The 12500-nt window shown below is 35.4% G+C and overlaps 1 protein-coding gene across 2 annotated transcripts in view; it reads right to left on the bottom strand.

Annotated features, from left to right (window-relative positions):
* The window catches only part of LOC106880576 (glutamate receptor ionotropic, NMDA 2A), a 139024-nt gene that overhangs the window by 63263 nt on the left and 63261 nt on the right, over positions 1-12500 (bottom strand). For both annotated transcript variants that reach the window (XM_052965894.2, XM_089347811.1), the window contains one exon: positions 4194-4354. In XM_052965894.2, the coding sequence (XP_052821854.2) occupies positions 4194-4354 (161 nt within the window). The remainder of the gene's footprint in view (positions 1-4193; positions 4355-12500) is intronic.

Below are 12500 nucleotides of genomic sequence, written 5' to 3'. Positions count from 1 at the left end.
TTTACTGTTGCGACTCCGTAAAGAACGAAACGCAAAGTCGAGCTCAGCGGGATTTGAACTCAGAACGTACGACATGTCTCGAAGCATTATGTCCAGCCGCCACTTATTCTACCAGTTCGCCGCCTTCTTCCTTTAATAATCGCCATTTTCCAGAGTACATTATGGGTGTGTGGTGGTGTAGAGGTCATAATGAGAAAAATAGATCCTAGAAATTATATTGTCTGCACTAATGTCATACATTGAATGCTGTGGGTGGGGGTGAGTCTATTATTGACATTTTGAAGGAGGATGGTGACGATGTGATTAAAGATAGCTTCTGACATTTATATTTCAGCGTGTTGAAGTGAGGGCATATTTATCTAGGCATCTAACTATGTGAAAGTATAAAGAATTAGAGAACGGGAAGTGAGGAAAGCTCATAAAAAAAAATGTTGTCGTTTCTTCGAAAGGTGAATGAAAATGTAAAAACAAAAAGTAAAATATTGCACAGACGCGTTTAATATTCTCCATAAAACAGTTTATAAAATAGTAATAGTTGTTAACAAAACGAAGATAGTAAATAATTTAAAGAATCTGTAAGTGAAAGCAATTTCATCTTAACTTTAAGTATGTGGCCTTCTAAATTACATTCGGTTGACATCTTGACATTTATATTCAAACTGCACGTATTTATATTACGTCATGTGTGTGTGTGTGTGTGTAAGAGAGAGAGAGAGAGAGAGAGAGAGAGAGAGAGAGAGAGAGAGAGAGAGTATATGTTTGTTGGGAAAACCGTGATAGTGTTAGAGAGACGGACAGAATAATATAGATAAATGTCCAGATATGTAAATCCGTATTATAGTATAATGCATGTAGACTGAATAATGCGATTGTACTTATATCAATTGGACGTATTGTTTTAATTAATTAGTCATAGAAGGATGAACAGTGATTAGGTTCCTTTAATGAGATCGATACGGTCGATGTGTCTGACATTCTATGTATTTGTACTGAATGGCAGTGTGTGTGTGTGTGTGTGTGTGTGTGTGTGTGTGTGTGTGTATGTGTGTGTTTGTGTGTGTGCGTAAAAGAATTGAACAAGCGTTGTGTAAAAGGGAAGACGAAAGGATGAGAGGCAGGAATATTCAACGAAGCTTTGTTGAGAGCAAGAAATATACGTGAGAGAAGCAAAAGAAGAAATAACACCGTTTCTAGATATTGTATAAAGATGGGGGGGGCAGGCGTTGGTAAATTAGGGACCGTGTCCGAAGTAAAACAAAAAACAAAAACAATATTCAAATAATGGAAGAAATGCTAAACCACGAGTTTGAATCACTATGTTACTGATGTTAGGTGTTTTCTAAATTGAATGTATTACTGTACTTCATGTTTGAAGCTCCGACGAAGCTATAGGGTGACACAAGCATTCATCTATGAGTGCGGTACATCTTATAGCAGATGGGAAAAGTATATATATATTTGCATTGGGAACCACTTCACATCGCCAACCGGTGGTTGTCACACGCTAATGACGGGTCAATACCCAGAAATTCGGGTCCGTGTGTATCACGTCAGGCTAGAAATGGGAAGGATGACTTCCCTTTGCAAATACTGATAGGGCACAGAAAGTGTGTCAATAGACAGCTGGAGGATATGTTTTCCTGGGGCTACAAGCTAGAGTAGCATCAACCCTTAAGGGTTAGCCACATTTAAGTGGAAAATATACTTCACGAGATATATATATATATATCGTGTGTGTGTGTGTGTGTGTGTGTGTGTGTGTGTGTGTGTGTGTGTGTGTGTGTGTGTGTGTGTGTGTGTGTGTATTAGTTTAACGCTTGGGAAGTGAGAAAGTCTTTTACGTTTCGAGCGTACGCTCTTCGGCAGAAAGGAACACAGAAATAAACAGGGAGAGAAATAAAAAGGCTTAGTGCCTAGCGACCTATCATGGCGAATGTGTGTATATATATATATATATATATATATATATATATATATACATATACACAACACAGAATATGGGGGTTTAGTTCACAGGTGATCTAAACGATTAGGTATGCTAGTTAAGTGCTGTAAAGGACTCCAAGGTTATAGCCGGGACAGTTGTTATGGAACCATTACAGAGTTCCGATATAAAGGGTGTAAAATTGTTAAAGAGGGCAACAAACGTTAAGACAAGGCAAACATCTCAAGCCTTATACATTATTATTATTATTGGAAAAAATTCAAATTCTTACAGCTGTTTCTGAGATATCTCAGACCATGAGATATCGCAGAAACAACTGTAAGAATTTGAATTTTTTCCAATTATAATAACCGATATGACTTGAGATGTTTACCTTGCCTTAACGTCTGTTGTCCTCTTTAACAGTTGTATATATATATATACATATATATATATACAAGAGTTATGGAATGGGGTACCCTTGTGTGTATATATATATATATATATATATATATATATATATATATATATATATATATATATATATATATACACACACATATATCTTATATATATATATATATATATTATATTAGTTTACCTGTACGGCTTCTATTCGCTGTCACCAGCGATGGTATTTTAAATAGTACTATGGCTTTCATATTTATTTATAAATAATTTCACTTAGGTGGAGTTAGACCACTTCAAACGAATTTGCATGCATGGTGAAGGCAAATTTTAGTAGTCGTTGGCTGCCGGATTTGACTGAAGAGAATCAGGCACCATTTGGCGGTAATTTCGAAATGATGATATCAAATTAACCAGCATTACTTTCGCTGACCTGGCAGAGGTAAGACAATATTATTGTTCACTGAATATTTTTCTTAACGTGCCTGTATTAATTTTGTGACTGTTACTTGGCAGAGAAGTATTTTTGACTCCTATTTTTAGCGATGCAGTTTCTCATGTAGTACCCTTATATATATATATATATATATATATATATATATATATATTATTATTAATTTGCCTGTATGGTTTGTATTCGCTGCCACTAGCGATGGTATTTTTAATAATACTATCGCTCTCATATATATATATATATATATATATATATATATATATATTCATTTTTCATTTATTTTTATTTTTATTTTTACTGTATTCTTATTTTTATTTCTATTTTTATATTTATTTTTATTTTTTACTTTATATTTGTGTTGAATTTTTGTGAATCAGAAGAGGCCTAGAGAATCATGCATGTACCCCCATTTCAGCATTTCATCTGCTAATTACTTCGGCACGCAGGAGCTATAGGGATAGAATAGGGCATGCCAGCGCTAGGCCGAAACAGCTGTAAGTTTCTGTATATTCTCCAATTGCTAAATATACTTTATACTTGTAACCTTGATTGTTAATATGACATGGTATGTCATAAGCATCTGTATATTGTGGTCTTTGTCATTTTAGTTACAAAACCCTTTAGTGGGTTGAATCCTCATTCCCTAACTCTCTTGCATTATATATATATATATATATATATATATATATACCTGCATGCGTAAACACATGTGTGTGTATGTGTGCACACGTGTGCATATCGTTGTGTTAGTCTCTATTGTAACTGATAATCAGTGTTGGTGTGTGTATGTCTATAGCGATTCGTCAACAGGAACCAGTAGAATCATTACGAGGCTTTAAAAATTGACCAAATACTGGCTTAGTTTTGTCTAATTCCTTTCACTGAACCATTGAAGACGATTCTCCAGCATGGCTGAAGGTCACTGACTGAAATAAAAGAATAAAGACTATAATAATGGTATGTTTGAGTTATGCTATTTTTAACAGCTCCACTATACAGTTACTGATTGTTAATTCCACTGGTTACTATTCTTAAGCCCGTCCTACCTTTATCGCCGTTATGCTTAATTCATTCGCCATTTGTTTATCATTTTACCGCATTTAGAATTATGACTGTAGTCGATTGTTCTTCCGTTATCTCGCTTTATGTGTTCCATTAGCAGTTGGGGAGTTCTTCAATTTGTCATGACTATGTTTAGTGATCCGGCTTTTATTTATACATTGCAACCTAGGCTGACATCTCTATCAGAGAAGCTTATTGGGTTTACACAAACACGAAAACAGAGAAATCACATTTACATAGTGCCACATTCATTGCCAAGAATAAATGAATATAACAAACTTATGCATTACAACAGACATCTCACCGCCTCACAAACACAATCTAGATAGTAGTATGTCGGCTTACTTTTTCTTCAAAGCATATATTCCTTCTGTGACGTCACGCTGGTTAAACTTACTCATATATCTATACATACTTGGGTAGTTTGTTTTCAAGTTTGTTTCAGTACTTCCGTTTGGTGTTGTAGCGAACCGGAATGGTGGCTTTAGAGCGTGTGGATTCATCAGCTGAACAAGAAATATATATAAAAGAAAGATGAAAATATAAGCATAAACAACAACAACAACAATAATCCTTTCTATTATAGGCACAAGGCCTGAAATTTGGGGGGAGAGGACTAGTCGATTATATCGACCCCAGTGTTTCACTGGTACTTATTTTACCAACCCCGAAAGGATGAAAGGCAAAGTCGACCTCGGCGGAATTTGAGCTCAGAACCTAGCGACGGGCGAAATACCGCTAAGCGTTTCGTCCAGCGTCCTAACGATTCTGCCAGCTCGCCACCTTTACAACAACAACAACAACAACTATAACAATAATAATAATAATGATAATCCTTTCTACTGAGGACACAAAGCGTGACACTTGGTGGGAGGAGACCAGTCCATTATATAGACTCCAGTGTTTCACTGGTACTTAATTTATCGACCCCGAAAGGATGAAAGACAAAGTCGACCTCGGCGGAATTTGAACTCAGAACGTAACGACGGGCGAAATACCGCCAAGCATTTCATCCAGTGTGCTCGCCACCTTAATAATAATGATAATAATACTATCATTAATGACTTCTTTTGTTTTCTTTTATTTTAATAAGCAATTAACTACAATAATAAGATTTAGCTAGTCATTTGATATCAATTTTAAGTCAATCAATAATAGTACAGATATACCAAGAACACACATATATATTCACTCCCCAATTTACAGCATTTTCCTTCGCTTTCTTTTGTTTTTATTTTTTATGTTTTTACAGCGATGATTAATAATACTTCACATATTTTTGTGTTCTTTTCACTGATTTACAACTAATTTCGACCCAATTTTTTTCGGAAAATGTTTATTTTCTATTGTTATATTCTTTCTTAATTTCATTATACCTTCCATTTTTGTCCAGTGTTTTTTTTTTCTGGCGTAAAAAGCAAAGCAAATAACGTTTATATAAATAATTAATTCAAGATTGATATTTTCTTCCTGAAAATGAATTTATAGCTTAATGTATTTATTTTTTCCAACACATAAATGACATAAAAACGTTATTTCGGTAGGAAGGAATGCGAAAGAAAATTGCTTTTTTTTTCAGCGTTTTATATTTTTTCTTATTGTTTTTATATTTTTGTAATTTCGTAACTAATTTTTCTCCGTAATTGATTTCTAATTTCTGACCAATGGCTCGTGACGTGACGTATATCTTATGAAGTCAATTAAGGCCTATTTCACTCAGCAATGATCAATAGACATTCGTTGCAATTTTCTAGTGTAGTTGCTAAAAAAATTTGTTAAGCGACAAATCAGATATATTTGTGTCATTATTTAAACATGGTGTATACCAGCCACATGGGCACAGGATGGTCGAATGATTACGAAGTTGACATGCAATCATGAGGTCCCCGATTCGATATACATAAAGGCATATTTAATACGATCGAGCACACTTGGGCGTGAGAAGACCTTTCTTAGATGACATGCGAGAAATTATGTTAGTCTTTTAATGGCGTCATTGGATCGTAGGATGCATACGTTTCTGCGTTCTTCCTCGTCTTACCTACGATCACCAGATCTGTCATTTACCGCCCTATATCATATCAACGAATTCTACTCAATGATGCCCGTCACAACCAAATGAGTTTTCAAAAAACACCGACGAGGAGAAGAATTTTCTCTCGAGACTATTTTCGCAGCGGAAACGTTGTCCACGCCCGAGTTTGTGGATTATGACTTTAGACGTATATGTTTCATTTAACGCTGCTTCGTACGACTTTTAATTCTATCTTGACAAAGCTTTACGCGCATCAACAAACGTAGCGTTTGCTGTTATAATATAAGAGCGGATTATTCTAATTGAGCTGTGACTGAGAAATTTGATGTTTGTCGCTGACGATGCGAAAGAACATTGAAACGCGTGCGTCTTACGACCCGATAGCATCATTCACAACCATATGTGTTGTCACACGTTTTCTAGGAGGAAACTTTTCTCCTGAATCTATTCCCACAATAGTAGGAGACAACTGCGAAGATATTTCAGTATACTGTTACCTCATCAGTAAAACAGAGAGGTGGCCTTATTTGTGAAATTAACGACTGGAGAATCGTTATGTTATGTACAACAATGTACAATGGTTGGTGTAAAAACTAGAATTACTGAGAGATAGAAATTACATAGAGACGCCATCCACATGAAGAAACAATAGCCAAGCTAGTGATAATATATTAGATTCAAAAAGAGTAAAAAATCTAAATAAGATTAATTAAGCAATGAGAAACGTAGTTTGTTTAAATCAAATAATTCAATTAACTCTTCCATCAAAACCGAACTGGGGATAATTCCCCAAAAATGTGAGTGTGAATTTTGGTTTTTCCTGGTTTTCTGAGGTGGTTTATTTCGCATTTACATTGGTGTTACATTTAAGAGATGAAATGTTAAAACATTATAACAACTATTATTTTATCGCCTAAAATATTTAAGCTTTTTGTATGACTAAAGAAGCTAATGAAATCCCTATCTTTCTTCGACCCCTCTTTTGCTTATATTTCCAGTCATGCAACGATAATTGCAAGTGGTGCATTAGAGCGGAAACAGACACGATTTTGAAAGAAATATTCCGTGTTGCCTTTGCATACTTCATATTTCGCTACGTAATGCTTGTTGTTATAAATACTCAACCGAGTGTGTAAAGCGTAGCAACAACGACAACAACAACAACAGCAACAACGACGACGACGGTACTTACATCCACAACAACCACATCAACAAGAATAGCTGTAACAGCAACAGCAACAATAACGACGGTAAGAACAACAGCAGCAATAACAACAACAACAACAACAGCAGCAGTAGCAGCAGCAAAAACAACAACATTGGTAACAGCAACAAAAAGAACAACTGCAAGAAAAACGACACCAGCAACAGCTGCAACAAACGCAGCAGCAGCAGCACCAACAGTAACAACAACAACAGCAGCAGCAGCAGTAGTAAAATCAACAACGGACATAACAGTAATGATCCAGCACCACTAACAATAACAACAATAACAAGAGATAAACCACATCGTGAACAACAACAAAAACAACACTATGAAAACTATGGACGACAGCAAGAGCACCTACGAGATCAACGGCAAGATGCACACCATGTATAGAAGAGCAGAAATTAAAAAAAAAAATAATAGCAAAATCAACAGCATATACAACAAAAATATAAAAGAAAAATCCATATAAACAAGGTAGATAAAAAAAAGCAGTATAATGAACGAAATCAGTATCAAGATTGAACGCAATAACATAAACAACGAAACCACAAAAATGATATGAACTACAACAAAGTCAAGATGAACAACAACATAACCGACAATTTAAACATTGTAATTGTTATCTCGGTGCCGTAGTTATCATTAACATCTACGACCGTCATCACTGTAAAAACCACTTTGTCTGTGAAGGCGCGTGACCAAGTGGTTAATGAATTCGGTTCACGTTCGCGAGGTCGAAAGTTCGATTCGGGACGGCGCATTGTGTTTTTGAGCAAGACACTTTATTTCACATTGCTGCAGTTCACTCAGCTGGCAAAAATGAGTAGTACTTGTAATTCAAAGGGTCAGCCGTGCCACATTCTGTGACACGATGAATCTTACTGAAAATTACGTGAAGGAGTACGCGTGTCTGTGGAGTGCTCAGCTACTTCTACGTTCATTTCAGGAACAGCTAGTTCCGCTGCTCGGATCACTTGGAACTCTTGCCGTCGTAACCGACAGAGTACCGGTTAATCTCTCTGTGGTTCTAGTCAACATGTTAAGATATATATCTTAACATGTTGACTAGAACCACGAACAGCCAGGGTCAGTATATCTCGTATTTGACTGTAAAGGCTGGATATCTTTATCGTTTATCTTTTACTTGTTTCAGTCATCGGATTGCGGCCATCCTGTAGCATAATCTTGAAGAATTTTTAGTCGAATGAATCGACCCCAGTACTTATTTTTTTAAAGTATGGTACTTGTTCTATCGGTCTCTTGGGCCGAGCCATTAAGTTACATGAATGTAAATAAAGCAACACTGGCTGTCAAGCGGTGGTGGTGGGGACAAGAACAGACATAAAAATACACACAGATCTGTATATACGACGGGCTTCTTTCAGTTTCTATGTATCAAATCCACTCATAAGGCTTTGGTCAGCTATAGTAGAAGACACTTGCCAGAGTTGTCACGCAGTGGGACTGAAACCAGAACCATGTGGTTAGAAAGCAAACTTCTTAGCACACAGCCAGTTAACTGTTGTAAGGAGAGGGCGTTAATGCTGGTAAATAACTGAGAAATATGTTGTCAGTTTACAATCGTGAATTCAAACACGCCTTTGGTTAAATACAGATAACGAATAAGAAAAGTTGGTAGTTCTGCAGCTGAGTCGAGTCTGAGTGAATAGTTTCGAGTTTAGTCGTTTTGCTATTTAATAACAGCAATAGAAATAAGAATAATGGCAGCGATACTAACAACAATAACAACAACAGCAGCAGCAATAACAGAGTAAATCAGGAATGTTATAGTGTTTCCATGTTTCTAATTAGACTCTTTTGCAATGTTAGAATAAAAGGTTGTTCATTATTTAACCTCACAGTTCAATAATGTCTCGCCAGTTTTTAGAAAACTATTTAGCTCTTTCATCATTTATTTTCTTTTCAAGATTTTCAAATTTTATTTTTGGCTTGTTTTTTTGATCTTGAGAATATTTCATTGAATCAAACGATTGGATACGGAGACTTATTGATTTTTTTTTCTTGGAAACAAATGGAAACACATGCAGACACATGGAGACGTAATAACCAAGATTGCTTCGATTATCCAACCAGTTGGACATGACATGAATTACGGAATAATATTGTTCGCTCTCTATTTCTTTATATACTTTATCAAGTCAATGATTTATTAATTTTGAATGAGTTCTTTAATAAGGTAGAGTTAAAATATTTATCCACTTGTAATACGTTATCCAGTTGTCCATATTTCGTTTCATTCTGAAGCAAAATACTTCTGAAACTAGTTAGTCAAAGCGTAGCCTGGCGGTTAGAGTCTTTGATTACACGACCATGAAACTGTGGGTTCGAATCATGGAATTAAGTCTGCATTTTGGGGAAATGTTTTACTTTTACGTTGACCCGGTTTGCTTAGCTGGAAATGAGCAACAACCTGTTGCTGGTACATTCTCTTTCTTTCTTTCTTTCTGCCTATCTGTAACATCCTCGATGTTCCACTAGACCAAAGATGCATTTATACTTGCTCACGATTGCACAGGCGCTTAAATCTATTAGCGAAAGCATTGTACATGCTATCAAGTGACACTCGCTTGCGAGTGACGGCTGTAATTTATTTTTTAGTCAAGTTATACCTAATACTGAAATTGTTCTAGAATATGATCCTTTCCTTTGCAGAAAATCAATATTACATTAAAAAATATAAGTTTCGAGTGAATAAACTCTCAATTTCAATTTAAGAACATGGGTAGTTTGTTAAAAGTTTAGCATCTTAACCATAACTTAAATCTACAAGTTCAAAGTTAAGATATTTTATCTAAACCCTTATTGCAGCTCATTAGCAGATACTTCGTTTAACGATTGATAACACATTATAATAATTAAAGATGAATGAAGATAGGATGCTCTGAATTTTTTACTTTTAATCAAACTTTTTATTTTATAGTTTATAAGCAACTTCATAGATGTAAACTTGCAATAATCTTGGATTGAAATTACGAACACTATTAAATTATTCCTTTAAAGCCGTCACTTTTTAAAGTTACACATTGATCTTAAACAGACGAAAGGAATATAATTTTTCCCTTGAATAATTTAAATATTGGTTACGTTTTGACTAACTAGTTGAAAAAGCCTTGTATTTCAAGAGGGGAAACGAGATATAAAAACTTCAAGGCATCTTTCATTAGTGGCTTCTCAGAAGAAAAGATGCGTAAACCAATCGAAGAATAAAAAACCAGTCTGAAGTCCCGCTTCACCAGGAGAGTAACTTTTATAATGGAAAATTTCGATTTTTACGACGGAAAGATTTTTTCTCTTGAATAATTTCGTTAACAATATCTACTTAATAACGACGACGAATAATTCTGCTACGAATAATAGCATTACTTATATGAAATAATAACAGTCTTAATAGAATTAGTATTGAAAATGTTAAGATTAGGTTAAGCTGATAAATTGTGGGTAGGAAAAAGATATGGTGTCTTCGGATTGATCTTGGAGAGAGAGAGAGAAAGAAGAACAAAGGGAGATAGATAGATAGCTGGAGAGAGAGAGGTGGGGAGAGAGAAAAAGTAGAGAGGGAGATAGATAGATAGATGGAGAGAGAGAGAGAGAGAGGTGGGGAGAGAGAAAAAGTAAGAGAAAGGGAGATAGATAGATGGAGAGAGAGAGATAGAGAGAGAGAGAGAGAGAGAGAGAGAGAGAAAGAGAGAGAGAGAGAGAGAGAGAGAGAGAGAGATGGGATTTGTTTTCAACAGTCAAAAAATGTTCTTTATCTCTCCCTCAAAAAAAATTCAGTTTTCAAATAGATCTTACTAATTTATCTATAAATCAATTGGGAAACTTCATTATAATTTTTATAATGCAGAAAACCACTAGTTTTTCCAGAATAATTGCATTTATTTGTGATTTTTAACGTTGACAGAACGGAAAGTTTTTTTTACAAAACGTAAAGTTGCGAGTGAGAGAAACTCTAGTTTCCTCGGAATAATTCCTTATCTTAATATTGATTTCAATCTTGGTACAAGACCAGCAATTTTGAGGGAGGGTGCTCAAGCTACTTATTTTATTGACCCTGAAAGGTAACAGGCAGAGTTGACCTCGGTGGGATTTGAACTCAAAGTGCAAAGGCGGACGAAATTTCACTAAGCGTTTTTTCGCGGCATGCTAACGATCATGCCGACTCGTCGCCTTCAATTCCTTATCTTAATATTGAAAGCAAAAACGTACGAAATATCAATCCCGTACGTGTTTAACTAAGGAAATAGTAAACATCCACTTCGCTTACGAATGACCATGGAATTGCACCTAGAAAGTTCCCTTCCGGGGCAATAGTCCGGATAAGGTTTTTTTCTGGAAACCATCAGTCACCCATGCCTACAAGACTTCCCTCACCATGCAACAGATGTTATCCAAGGGAAAGACAAAGGGGCTGATACAGCTTGGCATCAGTGACCTCGTAACTCATTTCTACAACTGAGTGAACTGGAGCAACGTGACAAAAAAATAAGGGTCTTGCTCAAGAACACAACATGCAGTTCAGTACAGGAATCGAACTCTTCACTTCACGATTGTAAGACCGACGCTCTAACCACTGAGCCGTGATCCTAAGGAAATACCAGTACGAGAATAAGTAAATTGCATTTTATTTCAGAAGAGAGGTATTTCCAACGTTTTACTGTAATTAATTAACGATCATAATGTCTTCATATGAAGAAATACAACGCTCCAGCACCAAAATATCGTTTGGCTTGTTGGTTTCTCTAGGCACGCTATTCATGGTATCGAGATAGATATACATATGTGTATATATATATATATATATATATATATATATATATATATATATATATATATATATATATATATATATATCGAGAAGTATATTTGCCACGTAAATATGGCGGATCCATAGGAGACGATGCTACTGTTATTTATAGCCTCAGGAAGACATCTCATCCAGCTGGCTAACGACACACAGTGTGTCGTTAGCCAGCCGGAGGAGATGTCTTCCTGGGGCTATAAGCAACAGTAGCATCATCTCCTATGGGTTCGCCATATTTATGTGGCAAATATAATTCACGATTCCGTGCTGCTACTGTTTACGTCTCGGTCAGAGATTTATTATTGCTATATATATATCTATATATATCTATATATATATATATATAATCATAAATATACATGGATTAGCATTGAGTTGCTTCTCCAACATACTGAAAATTTAGAAATAGCAGTATGTTGGAGAAGCAACTCAATGCTAATCCCTGTATATTTATGATGATAAATGGTTTTACCGATAAAGGTTTTTTCATACTGAACTACTTGGCAAAATTGTTAATTATTAATTCTATTATTAATTGACGATTCCCTGCCCTTATTCTTGTATATTATATATATATATATATAT

Source organism: Octopus bimaculoides, chromosome 2 (genome assembly GCF_046866305.1).
Source record: "Octopus bimaculoides isolate indiv1 chromosome 2, ASM4686630v1, whole genome shotgun sequence".
NCBI classification, from domain to species: domain Eukaryota; kingdom Metazoa; phylum Mollusca; class Cephalopoda; order Octopoda; family Octopodidae; genus Octopus; species Octopus bimaculoides.
This window is presented reverse-complemented; position numbering and strand designations above follow the sequence as displayed.